The 18,613-nt window shown below is 36.6% G+C and overlaps 1 protein-coding gene across 6 annotated transcripts in view; it reads left to right on the forward strand.

The window, feature by feature from the left end:
• LOC134648133 (sodium bicarbonate cotransporter 3) overlaps positions 1-18,613 on the forward strand; it is a 74,851-nt gene that overhangs the window by 31,750 nt on the left and 24,488 nt on the right. For all 6 annotated transcript variants that reach the window (XM_063502605.1, XM_063502606.1, XM_063502607.1 and 3 more), the window contains one exon: positions 14,301-14,401. In XM_063502605.1, the coding sequence (XP_063358675.1) occupies positions 14,311-14,401 (91 nt within the window). In that variant the 5' untranslated portion in view covers positions 14,301-14,310. Of the gene's footprint in view, positions 1-14,300; positions 14,402-18,613 lie in introns of those variants that run through there.

Consider the following 18,613-nt stretch of genomic DNA (forward strand, 5'->3'; position numbering starts at 1 on the left):
TTCAATTTTGCCTTTGAGAAAACTTGTCTTATTCTTCACCGTACCGAACAAAAACAAATTGTTGCGTTACTGGTTACTTCTATAAATTATGGCACCAACGTTGAACACGTGCCAAATGTTGCCAATTATACAGATACAGTATTTGTTCATATAGATACATTTTTTGCGGGGTAGCTACGTGTTTAGAATGCTAACTTAAGGCTCATTTAGACGGCGCGCGAACTCGTATACGATTTTAATTACATTGCGGATCATTGAGGTTACATCAATTCAGCAGACCGATCAATGTAATGTAATGAAACTTGCATGCGAGTTCTCGCACCGTCTAATGAGGCCTTATTGTGTTCAGTTTGTATTCGTAAGTATTATTATGGTAAAAAGCTTTCACGTGCGTATTATTGTAAAAACTGTATTTTAATATAGGTACTTGAATAACAGTATTAACATAGCCCAAAAATAGCATTTTTACAGTAAGTATATAGGCAAATACCTACATAATTATGTAACAGTTATAAATTTGATGTTGATAATACGTGAGAGTCACAATAAATCTTCATTCTCCTCTGTCGCTTGTCAACGGATAAAATAAAAAAATAAATAAATAAACCATTTATTCACGGAACAGCATATTTTTACATAATAGTTACAACCTCCGCCAAACTGTATAACAGTTTGTTGGCAGAAATAGGCTCCTCTCTTTACATACTGTTTTAAAAAAAAGTTGTTTGTTCATTCCCTTTCAGATTCATTATCCAGACATAAGCGAGGCAATATAAAAGCAATATAAATAGGTTGACGGCGAGCAATATTAACGTCTGAGACAACCATTCCAATATCGCGTTTAGTTCGGACAAGGTTAAAAAGTTTTTAAATTAATATTTGATGTCTTGGTATTAAGTAGATTAAAAACGTATTTTTATGGGACTTTGAATTGCAACTCTAGTCTACAGCTAAAGTAGGACCACGCTCAGTGTTATTATTTGCGACCATTTTGTGGTTCTTTCTCCTTCCTATGCGTTTCTGTTTTATATAATATTCTCTTGTGCTTACGAATAAATTATTTATATTCTATACTCTAATATTTTCACCGAAAGTAGAAGTACGATTTATAAGGTTAAATAATAAAAATGCCAAATAATTTCCTAGCGTAGGTTCCATATTAGGTACATGTTTATGCCAATTAACTAACGAAACCTGGGGACTTGTCCAGTTGGCTAACTTTCCCTGTTAGTTTCTAAACTGATTTAGCTTTCCAAGTTAATTAATTGAAAGTAACTAACAGCCTATAACTAAATCTGTCAAAGGAGAATTCAATACGTAGTTTTCAATTTTAGTTTTAATTGAAACTGGACAACATTTAGGTACTCTTGATTTCTATGATTGTATTAATAGGTTCAACAATTTAACCAAATTATTAGTTGTTTACTCATGTTGGCTGTTAGGGTGGATGGTAATGATTTTGAATGACAAACGTAATACAATTTGTCTACTAACGTAGTTTAGTAACATTCATTTGGATTGAATTCTTAATGTTTTTGAAGTGAAAACTTCTTTAGCGGCGCTGTGCACTTTTTGAGGTGGGGAAAAAATGTTAAACTCGCGACAGGTCACGTGACCGTAAGACGGACACGTGACCTGATCGAAAAACTGTTACAATGTCATTGAGTTTTTCTTTATTGATTTAAATGCCAGTCTCTAGTGAGTTTTCCTCTAACTGGTAATAATATAACTCGAGTACTAACAGTGATGTGCTTAGGGGTTTCAAGTAATGCGACGAAATAACGCTAGATGGCGTTAACCTCAATTATATAGTGCTGCAGACATTTTGCACTAGTCATTGAGTTTTCACTTCTGCCGGCACTCCCGGAGTGCAACCGGTTAATTTTCTCACGCTAGTGTTTTTCTCGCGTTAGTCTCGCGAAAAATTTAGTTTCACTAGGAAGCAAAGTTTGTTTAACTCTCGTGCCTTGAAAATGTTCACTTTTTGAACCACTCGCTCGTGGTTGAATTTGGAGCCTCTGGCTAGCTCGGATATCAATATTAGCACGAGGGGTTAAACAACGCCATTGTAAAACAATTAACTACCTATTGACTAGATATCTTAGGTTATGGAGTCTGTCACTATATACGAGGGGCGTTCAAAATATTCTCGGTATTGATATCTTACGACCTCTTCTAAAATTTCTTTCGTTACTGACCGCTAAGGTTTATTCATTGACATTAAAAAAAAGTATAATTCGAACCGAGATAGTCTTTTGTTTTTCTGCAATTGCTGAACAAACATGAACATCCTGTGCGAATTGACAATGTTAACTAAATTAGAACATCGATGCGTGATAAAATTCTTGACAAAACAGGGTAAAAATCAAAAAACCATAAAAGAGGAAATGGATTGTGTTTACCGTGAGTCTGCTCCTTCTTTATCTACCATTCAAAAGTGGTCAAGCGAGTTTAAACGCGGAAGGGAGAGTATTGAAGATGACCCTAGACCTGGCCGGCCTGTAGTAGCTACTTCACAAGAAAATATTGATAAAGTGGAAAAACTTATATTGGAAGATGGTCGAGTGAAGGTAAAATCTATAGCACAAGTAACCAATCTCTCTATTGGTACCGTACATGATATTATACATGACCATCTTAATATGTCAAAAGTAAGTGCAAGATGGGTTCCGCGAATGCTGACTCGGCTTCAAAAAGACATGCGTGTAGCTTGTTGTTCCGATTTTATTGACCTGTGCGGTGAAAATCCTGATGAGGTGCTGCAAAGAATAGTTACTGGAGATGAAACCTGGGTTCATCATTATGACCCAGAGAGTAAACAAGAGTCCATGCAGTGGCACATTAAGGGTTCAGCTCATCCCAAGAAGTTGAAGGTCATCCCTTCAGCTGGCAAGGTCATGGCCACGATATTTTGGGATTGTGAAGGAGTATTACTAATCGATTATAAAGAAAAAGGTGTAAATATCACAGGACAGTACTACGCTAACATTCTACGTCAATTAAAGGATGTAATTAAAGAAAAGAGGCGAGGAAAGTTAACCAAAGGTATTCTGCTTCTGCATGACAACGCCCCCGTCCATACTGCTCATATTGCCAAGGCAGCTATTGTTGAACGTGGGTTTAAAACTGTTACTCACCCACCGTATAGTCCGGACTTAGCCCCCAGCGACTTCTTTTTGCTCCCCAATCTTAAAAAGGATCTGCGTGGAAATAAATTTTCTGACGATGAAGCATTGAAGGCGGCAGTGGAGGAGCATTTTTACACGAAAGATAAAAAATATTTTTACGAGGGATTAAAAAAAATAATTGATCGATCTTTTAAGTGTATGAACATAGGGGGGGAGTATATTGAAAAATAAAAATATCAAACTTTTCGTACTTGTTTGTTTTCATTCTCATACCGAGAATATTTTGAATACCCCTCGTATGTAGTCCCTCGCCCTCCGACGCTACACAATCACCGTGAAATGTATCTCCCGTAAACTCCCGTTATCTTATCACTGCTACTTGAATTTATTTTTATTTTAGCCGGAAAAAGCGTAACACCTTCGGAAAAAGTAAAAAGAAAAAAAAAATGGCTGACCATATCGACAATTAGAGATTAAAATCTTCACAGGTTTATATAAAAGCTTTGGCTTTCCACAATAAAAGTATTAAAAAGAATCCTAGCTCAGCGTGTGTTGTTTTTGAACCTCGAGGCTCATTTTAATCCGATTATGGGGTTAGCAGGTTTGTGAGTCGTTATGTAGTTCACTCAACGTCATTTTTTGTTACAAGTCGTTTTTGTAGTTTTTTCTACTCCAGCACTTAAATGTGTCAATTAAATGACTGACAGTGATATCTAAAGCAATGTCATTTGAATGCTTTGTCTATAGGCTCATAAGATGACTGCTAGCAGTCATCTTATGAGTATAATACAACTGCTTTTTTTTTTTTAAAGATACAAGTTCCGATCATCTTGATTGAAAGAGGTATGTTTTCATTTACAATAATAACTCTTTTTTTTTTTAAATAATAACTCAATTTTTTTTAAATAATAACTCAATTGTTTTTAAATAATAACTCTTTTTTTTAAATAATAACTCTTTCTTTTTAATAATAACTCTTTTTTTTTTTTTTTTTTTTTTTTTTTTTTTTTTTTTTTTTTTTTTTTTTTTTTTTTTTTTTTTTTTTTTTTTTTTTTTTTTTTTTTTTTTGCAGCTGTCATAGAAAAAGTAATGTATGCAACAGCTCATAATTGGTTCTTAAAATTCTCGGGTCTTTTTTTACAAAACTCGACTACGTCTCGTTTTGTAACTTCGACCCTTGAAGAACCCTTATTATATCACTGTTGCATAAACTACTATAAGAGGAAATGTTGGCTGGCGTTCCGTCTATTAATTTCAAAGTTTCATTATTGACCGTTTTACCTTTCCAAAATTGAAACAATAGGTACGGAGGGTAATGTTTTAAAAGTTAAGTATATTAAAAAGAATTAAAAATCCATTGAAATCAATTACCTAAAATGTATTTATATCACTGTGTAATTTAGACGAATCAAAATTATCCTTACTAGTTAAACTTTTTAGCTTTGTGTGTAGCACTATGCTAACGCGCACGTTTTGTAGGTACTTTTAGATAATGAGCCTCTTGTGAGTCTTGTGACTCAACCGAATACTGTAAAGTGAAATTAAAAAAAAACCGTCAAGCCGGGTGTGTGATACACAAACTAACACGTTCACTCTCAAATCATTACCCTCCATTCGCCGAATAAAAAGCTACTAAAATATTTTTGAACGGGGTCCGCATTGTGTCTGTGTTCCATCAAAAGTGTGACATTCTGTGAGTGTCGGCACGGCCCAAGCGGCCACATGGAGAGATATCGATTTCAGGAATGCGGGAACAGAGTGCACGGTTTACTGGGTCAAGAATAGCAAGAGGTGCGGTGTGTGAAATCCATCCAAATCAGCATCGGGTGGCTTTCTATTCTACTTCCAACTGCATTTTTGTACCTATAGGTAATCTAATCTCTATTTCCTATTTGAGAAAAGCTTGAATCAAAGGCCCGAAAGCTCAAAAGATTTTAATGTAAGTAGGTATCTGGATATGGTGTAGGTACTTTTATAACGTTTAGTTCTAGTGAAATGTTAAGATTAACGCAAAATTGTAGTTTTTATATTGCATTTTTACATCTAGAAAAACCCGCGCGACAGGCAAAAAATCTTTTACCGCAATTTCAGATGAAGTTGCAGTTGCGATTTTTACGACACGCAACACATCGTTCATTTCATCCATGTCCTATTCAATAACATATTTTTTCTCAAAAATGGACGGCAAAGTCGACGTTGCCGGTTAAAAAATAGGTCGCGAAGTGCGTAGTTTATGGTCATTCAAAAAATTAAAAAGTTAAAAACATTGCGGTCTCGATTTCGGGACTGCAATGTCGCATACAAATTCCATTATTTAACGAGTTCCAAACTTTTTAAAACTTCAAATGGCCATATCAAATGAAGGCATAGGTCCCTTAAACAGCCAAACAGATGATCAGCACTTATTATTATAAAGCCTATAACAGACTATCGCACCGCACCGCGACCTTGGAGCGTCGCACCCATAAGTGAGAGCGAGAAACAGATATCTCTTTCTCGCTCTCACTTATGGGTGCGACGCTCCAAAGTCGCGGTGCGGTGCGATAGTCTGTTACAGGCTTAATGTTGGTACCGCGACTATTTAGGTGTCTCAAATAGGTTGGCGTATTTTCAGCAGAAAAATACACTTCTTTTTTTTTTTTTAAAGGCGGCAAGCTAATTTTTTTAATGGTTGTATTTTTTTCTGTGAAAATTAATGGAAAATTAGAACGTTGCTTCTGTAAGTTCTGTAAAATATTTCTATTTCTTGCACCATTTTTGAGAAAAGCACTATATATGACTCGGCTGGAAGGCTACTTGCTGGCTTCGGATTCAATTAAACGGACTCCCAAGGTCGTCCGTTTAAAACGAATCCTCAGCCTGCAAGTAGCTACTTCCGAACCTCGACAATAATGTACTATTAAAGTTCAAACACCGCTTCATTATTTGACTTGTGCCTAGAATGACAATGTCTGTTTTCCACGTGAATTATTTCCATTCTATTTACTACAAAGTTCGGCAAACTGAACGAGCTGCGTTCGGTAAACAAATAAATCAACGGAACGCGATGCATTCTGCGACGGTAAATCAAGTTTACAAACTCATTTATTCGGACACTTTACAATTTAAAACACACTTTGAATTAATTCGTAATTTCGGAGTTGGTCCAACAAATATGTCAGTACTTTTATAGCTCCTCTACACGATGGGTCAGCGCCGGCCACTCCAAGGGACGCATTTATGCGTTAGGGGAGCAAGTGATATTGCTATCTCATTCTACCGCATGGCTGCGTCCCTTGGAGTGGCCGACGCTGGCCCAATGTATAGAGGTGCCATTAGAGCGTCCGCTTGAATTTGGCAATAGCAGTGCAAATTTTCCCACTTATTAATAAAACTTAGCAAAACAAACACGTACTATCTCTAATTTACTGATAAGGACAACGGATATCAAGAGTTTGCTAGAGTTGACAATAAGTTTAATGAAACATCTTTAAATAGGATTAACAAGAATAGAGTCGATATCACTTGACAGTTATGTTTATGTAAGATTGCCTACTATCTACTGTCTTTACAGGCAGTTCAATTTCACGCTTTTCAAGAGGAAATACACGAATTACTCCTTACTGCAAAAAAAATACGAATATTGCTTTCTCAGAGCGAAATCAAGAATTACTCCTACATAAAATACTTATGTTTAATATGGTTCGAGGTACCAACTGTAATCGTAAATGTAACCTAAATATTTATATTTAGCGCTCATGACGTCATATATGATAATGACATGAAAAGTCCATATTTTACCAGCATAACACGAAGTTATATGAAAAGGCTCCTCTTCCGGAAGTCAAACGAACTCTGCAAACAAATCCATAACATCCGGCTGGTTGGTTCACGTGTCAGAGGGCCTACCGCGAACCACGTTCGACGTGTTACCTCCCTGTCACACTTACGTACGAATTTACAAGTGCGACAGAGAGGCAACCCGTCGAACGTGGTTCGCGGTAAGCGCTCAGATCTGCGCCGCCCACAGATATAGGAAGGAAGGAGATCGGGCATGCACGGCGATTTGTATTGAATACGCCTGTCGCAAGTTCTCGAACACGCACAAAGCACCAGTAATTATAAAGACATCGCACGCACACACCTAAAGTACGCACACTTGTAGATGGACGCTCCTATTGCACAATACACGCGCATCATTTCAATGTCTGTGTACATGCGAACGACCAGCGAGTCGTGTCATCACGCACGCACACAACGATAATTACGGGAACTGAGCCGGGACACCGTGATATCGATATTTGATCGACTGTCGGAAAAGACTGTGTGTCGATAACTTCATGAACACTATTGAAATATAAATATTCGGAATCATTGTTCTTAATTGCCTATTTATGGAATAAATGTACTTGTTAAAACAAGACATTTGATTTAAGTAGATATTAGTAGTTTATCAAAAAATAAGGAATGTACAGTTACATAAACTTTACATAACTGTAAATTATTATGCTTAAATTGCTTAATAATGTACAGTTGCATATATTACTTTTTCTACTCCAGCACTTAAATGTGTCAATTAAATGACTGACAGTGATATCTAAAGCAATGTCATTTGAATGATTTGTCTATAGGCTCATAAGATGACTGCTAGCAGTCATCTTATGAGTATAATACAACTGCTTTATTTTTTTTAAAGATACAAGTTCCGATCATCTTGATTGAAAGAGGTATGTTTTCATTTACAATAATAACTCTTTTTTTTTTTAAATAATAACTCAATTTTTTTTAAATAATAACTCTTTTTTTTAAATAATAACTCTTTTTTTTTGCTGCAGCTGTCATAGAAAAAGTAATGTATGCAACAGCTCATAATTGGTTCTTAAAATTCTCGGGTCTTTTTTTACAAAACTCGACTACGTCTCGTTTTGTAACTTCGACCCTTGAATTTTAAGAACCCTTATTATATCACTGTTGCATAAACTACTATTATCTACACACATATTAAAACATTTCATATGATGTCGTAATAATATCTTGTGGAAATCGTTCAAGAGTATCTCCAGATTCCAGAATCGCACAAATGTCAAATTTGACAGGCAAGATCTTAAACATATCGTTGTCGTATCTTGGGATATCTAATAGACATCTAATAGATGTCTAGTTCAAAATCCGAATCGGGCCCACAGTCCCAAACGTATTCGTAAATGGAACTTGACCGTGAAAACGTTCCGAAACATCCCTGTTTACAATTTGTTTCAATGTGGCATCTGGGATTTGGGACTGGCCGGTTATGTTTTTCAATTAAAATGAATGGTTCTGAATTTGAATATTTTTTTTATGAATCTCTAATTTATATTGTGACCCGCCAAATAAATTTGTAATATACTTGGTCAACCAGATCTTGTCAGTAGAAAATGGCGGCAAATTTGAAATATGTAGGCGCGAAGGGATATCGTCTCATAGAAAATTTGAATTTCGCGCCTTTTTCTACTGACAAGATTTGGTTGACCATCTATAATTTACCTCTCGTCTGTGTCATAGGTACATGATAAATAATAAGGATCCAGCGGGCTCAGCACGGTTCCATTTTTATCGACTATCACTAAGCCCGTCACTTTCGCACTTACGGACTTGTTAGAACGTGACAGGCATGGTGATAAATGATTAAAATGCAACCGTGCTACTAGGGCTGCCTGACTTTTGTATTAATTCCGCGAGCCGCATTTTGACCTCAGATTGTTTACCACCAATACCTATATGCGAGAGGTTAAAGGGCCCCACTGATGTGATCATCCGCCGACGCCGACTGATGTCCGCCGGACGATATCGGCCTGTCAGTTGTTCGGAACTGTCACCTTTTGCGCTTAACTGACAGGCTGATATCGTCCGGCGGACTGATAATCAGTGGGCCCCTTAAAACTTAAAACTGTTATGTTTCATCCTAACACTGAATCATACATTCGGAAAGTGCATACTTTCATCGTGTTATAATTTTGAAGTGTCCCTGTTTCTAGGGATAGGGATAAGGGTTCATTTAGACTGCGCACGATTCGCATGCGAGTTTAGTTACATTGTTACAGTTTTTTAGTTACAGAAACAGAAGCAAGGGAGATAGATGTAACCTCAATAGTCATTGAGGTTACATCTATCTCCCTTGCTTCTGTTTCTGTCGGTACTACTGTTAGCAATTGTTTTAATACAATATATTATAGGTGTACTTATTTTATTTAAAGTTTGCAATTGTGGGTCTATCATATCATCATAATTGCAAGTCTCAACGTCCTTGTATCATCGCGTGGGCCTCATTCCTCTCTTCCGCACGCACGGATACACCTGATTAGTTTTATATCTGGCAATCAACGGATAATATCACTAATCGCCAATGTTATACCTACAATAAGGTGCATTGTGGGTCTATAACCATAATTGTAAGTCCCAATTTTTCTGTGGCAAACAAGCATACGGCCCGCCTGCAACTTTGCTCCTGCACTTTTTAAAAGAACCCCCTGTAGCATTGAGAAAAACCTCGGCATAGCTCATTCCACACCCGCGGGAGGAAACTCATTTTAAACCGCACAATGCGCGACCATTCAGTTTTAGGGTGTGAAGATGAACACCTTGCCGACGGGAGCGGTGGTAGAAAGCGGTCGTTGGCATCATGTCAAACAAACCTTCAGAGCAAAACCCAATGTCCTTGTATCACGGCGTGGGCCTCATTCCTCTCTTCGCGGAAACACCTGATTACTTGATTAGTTTTATCTCTGGCTTTACGATGCAATCAACGGATAATACCACTACTCACCAATGTTAAAGCGACTTAAGTACATATTGAGACAGTAGACGGTTACTGCATTGTGGTTGTAAGGAAGGGATGCGAATAGCCACGCTCGTGACATTGTCTTGCACGTAAAGATTCGTCGTAAGATAAATTGTATGTTTAGGGCTGAGTCGTTGAAATCTATTTGCCTTTGTCCTGCCTTGTAATTAATTTTAAGTTAAACGGCTTAAAGACGACTTTGATAACCGGTATTAGTGATTGGAAAATTTTAAACTTAATTATTTGTCGTCTCTTCGGAAGTTCCAGACAAAATATTTATAATTATATTGTTAACGAAATTGGGGCCTAGCATCCAGAACAACAGCCAGCAATTATCGTATTTGGCATTATAAAATATATTGCTCAAAATTTCCTTAACCTTTTCGACGCCGTGTCAAACACAAAAGCTGCCACGCTGACGCCACGTCACCGAAGTGTCAAAACTGAAATTGAACTTTATGCATATGCACATAGGTCTATGTTGCTTTGTGATATGTGACCGATTAATCGGTCTTTGGCGTTGAACCTACGGTGCGGATATATCGGTCATTGGCGTCCAAAAGGTTAATGCCTACCGAATAATTTTTTTTCTGATTCCATACAACCGTTTTTCATTAAACTTTTGCCAATGCCTAGTATAATTCTCTTAAATAAGTATCTAAATGTCTTCTTACATTTATAAATACAATTTGGAATAAATCGGTACAAGGAATTAAGTAGGTATGCAAAATATAAAATGAAATAAGTATAAAATTTGAAATAAAAGTGGCGCAATCCCATAAATCCCGGATTATGGCGGTCCAGCTTCCGTTTAATTTCAGCATTTATTCTCTGAGTGAAAAGGTCGTAACTGCCATACAGTTCCAAGCAACATTAGATATCTTGTAAAATAGTGACATGCTTAACTCCGGGGGAGCTGTAACAAAGTCTATTAACATTTTTAATGTGCAGTTAAGTATCGTTTTAAAATATAATGGGAAAGTACAATATTGTTGCTAAGTACTTACAAGGAAAATTAACAGGCACGTCTGTTATAAATTTTCTCAACTGTTAGGAGAAAATACACTAACATTTTCATTTTTTTTTTCTCTCTTGTATCTAAACCATTTTTATTCGCCGAGGACGCTATAGTTTGCCTACTTGCCTACTTGAAGGTTTTTTGCCATTCTTAACACAAAAAATAATTTTTGCTACCCCAGCTTGGCAGTAAAAATTGCAGTCAATAACCTTATTGTATTGGTCATGATCGATCCGATGTTTTCATCATCAAAATTGTGGGTATTTCATATTTGTTCCACCAACGTTCTTAACTTTCAGGTAAAAAGACAAATATACAGTAAATTAGTGTGTTAGTCATACATATAGGTACCCACGTACCGTTCGCAATATCTGCCTTCCCAACTTCGCGCCCTCCCTCTGTAAATGTTTCATAATAAAAAAGCAATATCAAGCTAATTAACCACAGTCTCACGCTATACCTACCTATATGTATCACGCTATATATACATATAGGTAGGTATAGCGTGAGACTGTGACACGCTACATACGTAGGTAACTACGTTACGCTATGTTGATGACACTTGTACGGCTACCATGAGTTGGCATTTGACATTTACGCTAGCGACTGCGTGAAAGAATCGCAGTCTCTCTCGATCACACCTATAATAATACATACATCAGTGCGAGCACCGGCGTACCAGCGTGAGCCTACCAGCGTTTTCTTACTGATTCAGAAATGTACAGGAAATTGTAAATGTCAGGTAATAGTTACCAAGTTTTATTTATTTAAACTTTATGCCAGCGAACAGCGAACTTAATGCCAGAAGGCATTCTCTACAAGTTATCTCTTAAGAACAAGGAGTCTTTTTAATCAAACTTTGGAATCTTTATACTATAAATTAAAATTATTTTAGGAAGTGTGAGTTTGTGGGTTAACTGTTTCAGTCTTTGTGGAAACTTAAGTCCTAACAAAGTTATCAGGGATAATTTACTTCTAAAGTTACCTACCCGTCCCCTTCTTTGAATTATTGTTCGCTAAAAGTTTAAGATTATACCTAATTCCTATATGGTTTAGTAATGCAAGTATTTTAGCACGATTGGACATGGTGACAATGCTAATTATATGTAAGTAGTTCTAATAGTAGTACTTAGTAGTAGTAATATAAATAATTAATAAGCTTATAGGTATGAATATCTGGGAGACCGAGCTTTGCTTCGAAAACATATAAAAACTCAAAAATGCGCGTTTTCCCAGAGATAAAACCTAGCTAGATCGATTTTTCGCCCCCGAAATCGTTAGAGCGGTTCCCGCGAGATCCCCGAAATATATATACATATAAATTAATAAATATACAAATATTGCATACAATAGAATAGAATAAGGTTTATTCAGGTCGCTTATTATACAACAACAATTTACAAAATTGCTCGTTTAAAGTTGTAGGTATAGGTATTATTTTATTTAATCGTATGGCATATTATCAGTCGTTTATAGGCTTATGGTTAAACCCTGCATCCATTGCTTGAGGTTAAAATGTATCTATGTACCTATATATATCTAAGATAAATGTTACCAACAAATTATTTAGCAAGATAATAGAAGAAAAGGCAAATTGAAATCGCAAACTGCTATTTCGTTACATTTCAAAGCGCTTCATTTGCAAGTAAAACATTTGTAATTGGAAAACAATGCAAGTACAAAGTTTTTTGCATTTATCGCATGTTATATATATAGAATATCATACATTAACTCGACTGAAACCTTATCGATTGAAATCTGCCTAGTGGTCGAAACGACGCTGCACAAAACCCAAATCTACCCAGTACCTGTCCATAAACGAGTACAATACCTATAACGGCGTGAATACATAAACGTCTGCTAAGTTGATCAGCTGATGATCGTCGTTTGTCCCTCTCTATGGCATAACGACAGATAGGGACAAACGACGATTAAGTTAGCAGCTTTTATGAATAACGCCATAAGTATGTAATTAGACAGCTAAAATCAATGACCCCCAGTGAAATCCGAAAGAATGCTTTGCGCACAGATAAAAAAATTAGAACAAAAATAGTTTAATTGTAAATTGCAACTAGGTACGACAAGAGATTGGACCTTATCCCCAGGTGAAGGTGATGACAACAATATGGACATATCATATAACCGGTCACTCAACCCTACTAAATATTTCCAATAAACTTTACGAAGGACACCCATTGATAGTCGTGTCACGTTTCCGATATATTATGTGCGAGTCTTACGGCTTTCGTGGACGTGTTAAAACGGCTTATAAAACGGTAATTGGTGCTCAAATGTACATTAATCTCCTTAAGGGTGTCTGGATTAAATTAAAGTCTAAAATTAACTTCGTTTGCCATGAGATTCCGTGAATGGGAATGAGTAACCCTTTTCAATAAAAATGCCTAAAGTTTCTGTGGTGGAAAAAAGTCACGTTGGGGCGAAACATCCGTTTGCTCCGCAATTAAGCTGCAACTTGGTAACTGGCTGTGCAGTTGGCTTGCAATTTCCAGTTTAGCACCTAATTATAAAAACCTAACACTCCTTTCCGTAATGGTGTAATTATCAAACATATGAAACATAGTCATACCTATGTATGTTAGGGACTGTGTCAGGCTCCTATTTAAATAAAGCCTCGGTATCTATTATGATATATCGCGAAAAGTCTGCTGTTGCATGGAAAATATTGACATATGATTGAACGAAATGTGTGAGACACCAGATTTGTATAATATGTGACGTTATCTATGAAAAGGGACCTTATTGTCGATGGCGGTTACTCTGATATAATACAATGCCACGCGACGTTGTGCGGCGTAAGCGCTATCGACAATAAGGTCCCTTTTCATAGATAATGCCCCATATACGCTACATATATGTATAAGCATAATATAATGTAGGGTGACTGGTATAGTTATTGTCCACGACATAGTAATTGGCCGCTCTTAATAATAGGGTTTCAATTGGATTGTTTCTTTCTGATTTATTAGGAAAACTCAATTACTATGTAGTGGCCAATTATTAAACCTAAGTACCTATGATACGACAGTAATAACAGTATAGTGTTTTAGAAGCCAGCCATTTGGCACGAAAAATAAATAAATAAACCCAAACTCTCGCCCATTCTACCAATCCCTTCTGCGATATCACCCCATTGTGGATGTGTGGAATATTTTTGCATCTCCACTTAAGATATATTTTTGGTTTAGATTCGTATCCAGTCACCCTAACTAATTTACAAATTTCGACGTTATTTCCGTTCGTTTTAGTCGTTCGATGAACGACACCTTTATGATCACTCTCAGTCTCAAAATTCTGAAAGACCAGAATTAGTATACAGCATTTGTTACATTTGTTGCAGACCCTGGAACATGGAAACGAGGACTGACGATGAGGAGGCCCCAACGGACCCAGCGGCCAGGAAACACAAACATCATGATTACACGGAGCAGGATTTTGAAGGTCAGTGACAATACATGTATAGGTAGGTGTATCACTTGAGGCTTGAGGCGGTTGGCTATATTAGGTACTAGCGACTCACCCCGGCTTTACACGGGTTAAGTATTACAAATACTTTAACGAACTACCTATACAACTAAACAAGAATCACTCAACTCAAAAAATAATGCAATATGCATAAATATAACATGAACTGAATCATTATAAAGGCGAAGTTAGGGTGCGTATTTTTGTCAACCCATATTTTCAATTAATTTTAACATTATAACGGGGTTTGGTCATTACCTAAAGAAGGCGTAGGTATCCTTTGTCATCCTAGTTAGACCTATGTTTTTGTCATACAGGTAAACATGGTAGCCTGCTTAAAGATTCATAAAAATTGAATTTAACCTCCTATGTCCGGAATAAAAGCTAATAAACTCTTCTTGAGAAACTAGCTCAGGAACTCGATTATCTCGGCGTTTTCTGCTACTCTGACATAATAGGCTTAACTTCAGCACGTAAAAGCATATTGACATTGAATAGATTACCTTATTAAGAGTACATAAGATTCAATTTTACCTTTAACCTCTTTGTTTGTATACAGGGCGTTGCCTATAACAGGAGTAATAAATTAAACTCTAGGCTGTACTCCTCAAACTGACCAACATTTGTTCAGCGACTTTTAAAAATAACTTATTTGCTCGTATTACAGGAAATACCCGGTATAATAAGGACGCTCCGAATATTTAGTAATTTTTTCAGAAACTAATTTTTCTTCTTAACCAAGATATTTGACTACCACACACATATTTGAAAGGTTCAGTTGTCTTTCCACTCCTGTGGATATGTATAAGTAGAATGATAGTACTTACTGCATGTCGAAGATCTAACCTCTTTGCACCCATTAAAGTGAAAATATTTACTACTGCACTCGTTGCTACTAATGTATGGAACATTACCTAAAGTATGACTCACGTTAGACCGGGCCGTGTCCGGGCAGAAGCTTCCTGCGCTTACGTTTCTATGACAGATGACTGGTGATCACGTGATACTTTCCATAGAAAACGAAGCTCAGGAAGCTCCAGCCCGGACACGGCCCGGTCTAACGTGAGTCATCCTTAATGCAAGTGAGCCGGTGGAAATCAAATCCGATTCCATAGACATTCACATTGTAATGTGTAGGAGTCCGTTAAATCATCATTCAAGTAACGCGAATCTAAATTTTTACTTATAAATAATAAATAAATAATAAATAAATATTATAGGACTGTTTTACACAGATTGACTAAGTTCCACAGTAAGCTCAAGATGGCTTGTGTTGTGGGTACTCAGACAACGATATATATAATATACAAATACATAAATACATAGAAAACACCCAAGACTCAGGAACAAATATCTGTGTTAATCACACAAATAAATGCCCTTACCAGGATTCGAACCCAGGACCGCGGCTTAACAGGCAGGGTCACTACCCACTAGGCCAGACCAGTCGTCGACTTAATATGCAAACTTACCTTCTGCAAAAAGACTGGAGTAATAATAGGTAGGTAAGTACTTAGATAGTGACATTCGCGAAGTCTACTTACATACCTAATATGTACCTACTTTGAACGTGAGTGCTCTCAAAAAAATGTCACATTAAAATACTTAAAGCGACAAGACGTTACGAGACCAATTATGTACAAATATGTAAGCTTTCATCACCTACTTTTACAACTTCTTTGATGTTGAATATTTGAGTTACAATTTCAACGAAGGTGACAGACAAAAAAAATACATACCTACGAGTAATATATAGCATATGAGCAGAAGGTTTCAAATGTTTCAATGTACCTTTGTAACAGTCAGCAGCAGAAGTTGCTAAGCGGGCGAGGTGTTCATAATTACCTTGACACGCTCTTATTCTCTTAAATTACAGCATAAGAGATAATCAAAATCATTGCTGTACCTACATTTTTCGGTTTTCAAACGAAATGCAATTTATATACATAAGATTAGAGGTCCCTCTTTCTCTTAGTTTTTCGCTACAACACGGCCATCGGTATTGAGTGCCCTACACTATGTAATCTCATTTATCTACTCATCTTCATCATTATGTCACTCAACGTGAAATGTACCCAAATGCTATTGTAACAGAGTTCAAAACCGTACAATAACTATTGTCACTAGCACTGTCAGGTTCTATACATTGTTCTCGTGTCAGCCTATCTCATTTAGATAATGGTGTGGCATTATGTGGATAATCCACTTAGGCCTTGTTTTAACAAGTATATACAAGCTTTTTATGTGAAAGCTTGTAGATAGATAATAGACACGTCTATTGTTCCTTGCTTTAAAGTAATTTTTACAGGTTTATAGAGGGAACACACAGACTAATACACACAATAATACACATAATAATATTAGACTTATTAGGTTACTTGATAAATTTTAACCTGAAACCTATCTGGCCTAGTGGGCAGTGACCCTGCCCAATGAAGCCGATGGTCCCGGGTTCAAATCCTGGTAAGGGCATTCATTTGTGTGATGAGCACGGATGTTTGTTCCTGAGTCATGGGCATTTTATATATATTTAAGTATTTATATATTATAGAATTATATGGTTGTCTAAGTACCACAACACAAGCCTAATTGAGCGTACAGTTAGGGCTTTGTAAATTTGTGTAAAAATGTCCTATAAATATTTATTTAATTCATTGGATTTAACATAAAAAAGTGTAGCTGCCACTAGATTTATCACAATATCCACAATAAAGTATGTCAGTATTTATGTACCATGCGTATTTTATTTTCCACGTCCATTTATATAGGCAAAGTTTTCAACAATTTCAATAAGCCTTGTTCCCGACGCAGCCTTCGCACGTTGCCCACACAGATATATGTCATACGCGCGCAGTTACGCAAACAGCGCCCACCCGACATTTCCATACTTATTATCCTATTTTAAGGGGCCCACTGATTAACAGTCCGCCGGACGGTACCGGCCTGTCCTGTAGAACAAAAAGTTGACAGTTCCGAACAACTGACAGGCCGATATATCGTCCGGCGGACTGGTAATCAGTGGGCCCCTTTTTATGTCAATTAGGAGAAACGATCGAACGAAGAACGCAATCGTGGGCAGTACGATCGCTTTATTTGAATTATTGTCCCAATAGATGTCAAATACATGCAGTAATTTCAAGAAGAGAGCGCACTGCACCTGCATCCCCTCTGGTGTCCATGAGCAAGGGTAATTGCTTACCATCAGGTGGTGTATATCATACCTAATAAAGTTAGATACGCACACAGCGCCAATACCCAGCATTGTCAATATTATTTTTATACTTATTTGTAACAGCTAATATGAAAATCCTATGTCCGACACGACGCCCCGCGTTCAAACGACTATGTACCTACCACAATTATATATATTATATCTATGTGGGGATATAGTACCTAGGTAGAAACCTATTAGTAATTTTCACGAAATATAGAATACGACCGAGATTTAACTTTTATATTTATTTCTAAAGTACTTAAATACCCTAAGCAGAAACGAGAACAACTTAAGTTTCCATTAATAAAGTTTCAAGAATTATGAAGCTTATAATATATTTTTTGTTACATAAACTGCTAACCAGAAAAGGAAGAAAATCCTGTAATCTTCATAAAATCTAGAGCTCAATGCCCTCAACACGTGTAAGCAATATTTTGCCGTTAAATTGCAACTCCTGACACCGCCAACCCGCCAACCCGCCAAGCCGCCCCTAAAGTCAAATCAAAATGCACTCAATACGTCAGACATACAGTTCAAAATTGTCAAAGACTGGTTCCTGGTAAGATGGCGGACTGAAAATGGGTCAGAAGGGAGCATTATTGGGGAACCCCTGCTATATAAGTATATCTTACCTAGTTAAAACTGGGTGCGTTTACTTCGATCGATATTTTGTCTAGCGCAGATTTAGAGGGCGATTAAAATAATTAGTATTTTGCGATAAATTTGTCAACGTGTTTTGTACTTTTGAAATTGCTCGAACTTATTTAATTTGTTGTGTGTTTGAGTTGTAGATGAATTTTCATATTACTTTCCAAATATTGACAATTTGACAGCGACAAGTGGTGTTAGAATTTAATTTCTAACACAGCAGATTTATATTTTTTGTTAAGTTTTATTTTTAGTAATCGGACTATTTCTAAACCTCTTTTATTTGGGCTTTGTTATTATTTTTACAATATTGACGCTTGTTTATC

The sequence above is a fragment of the Cydia amplana genome, chromosome 5 (genome assembly GCF_948474715.1).
Source record: "Cydia amplana chromosome 5, ilCydAmpl1.1, whole genome shotgun sequence".
Taxonomy (NCBI): Eukaryota; Metazoa; Arthropoda; class Insecta; order Lepidoptera; family Tortricidae; genus Cydia; species Cydia amplana.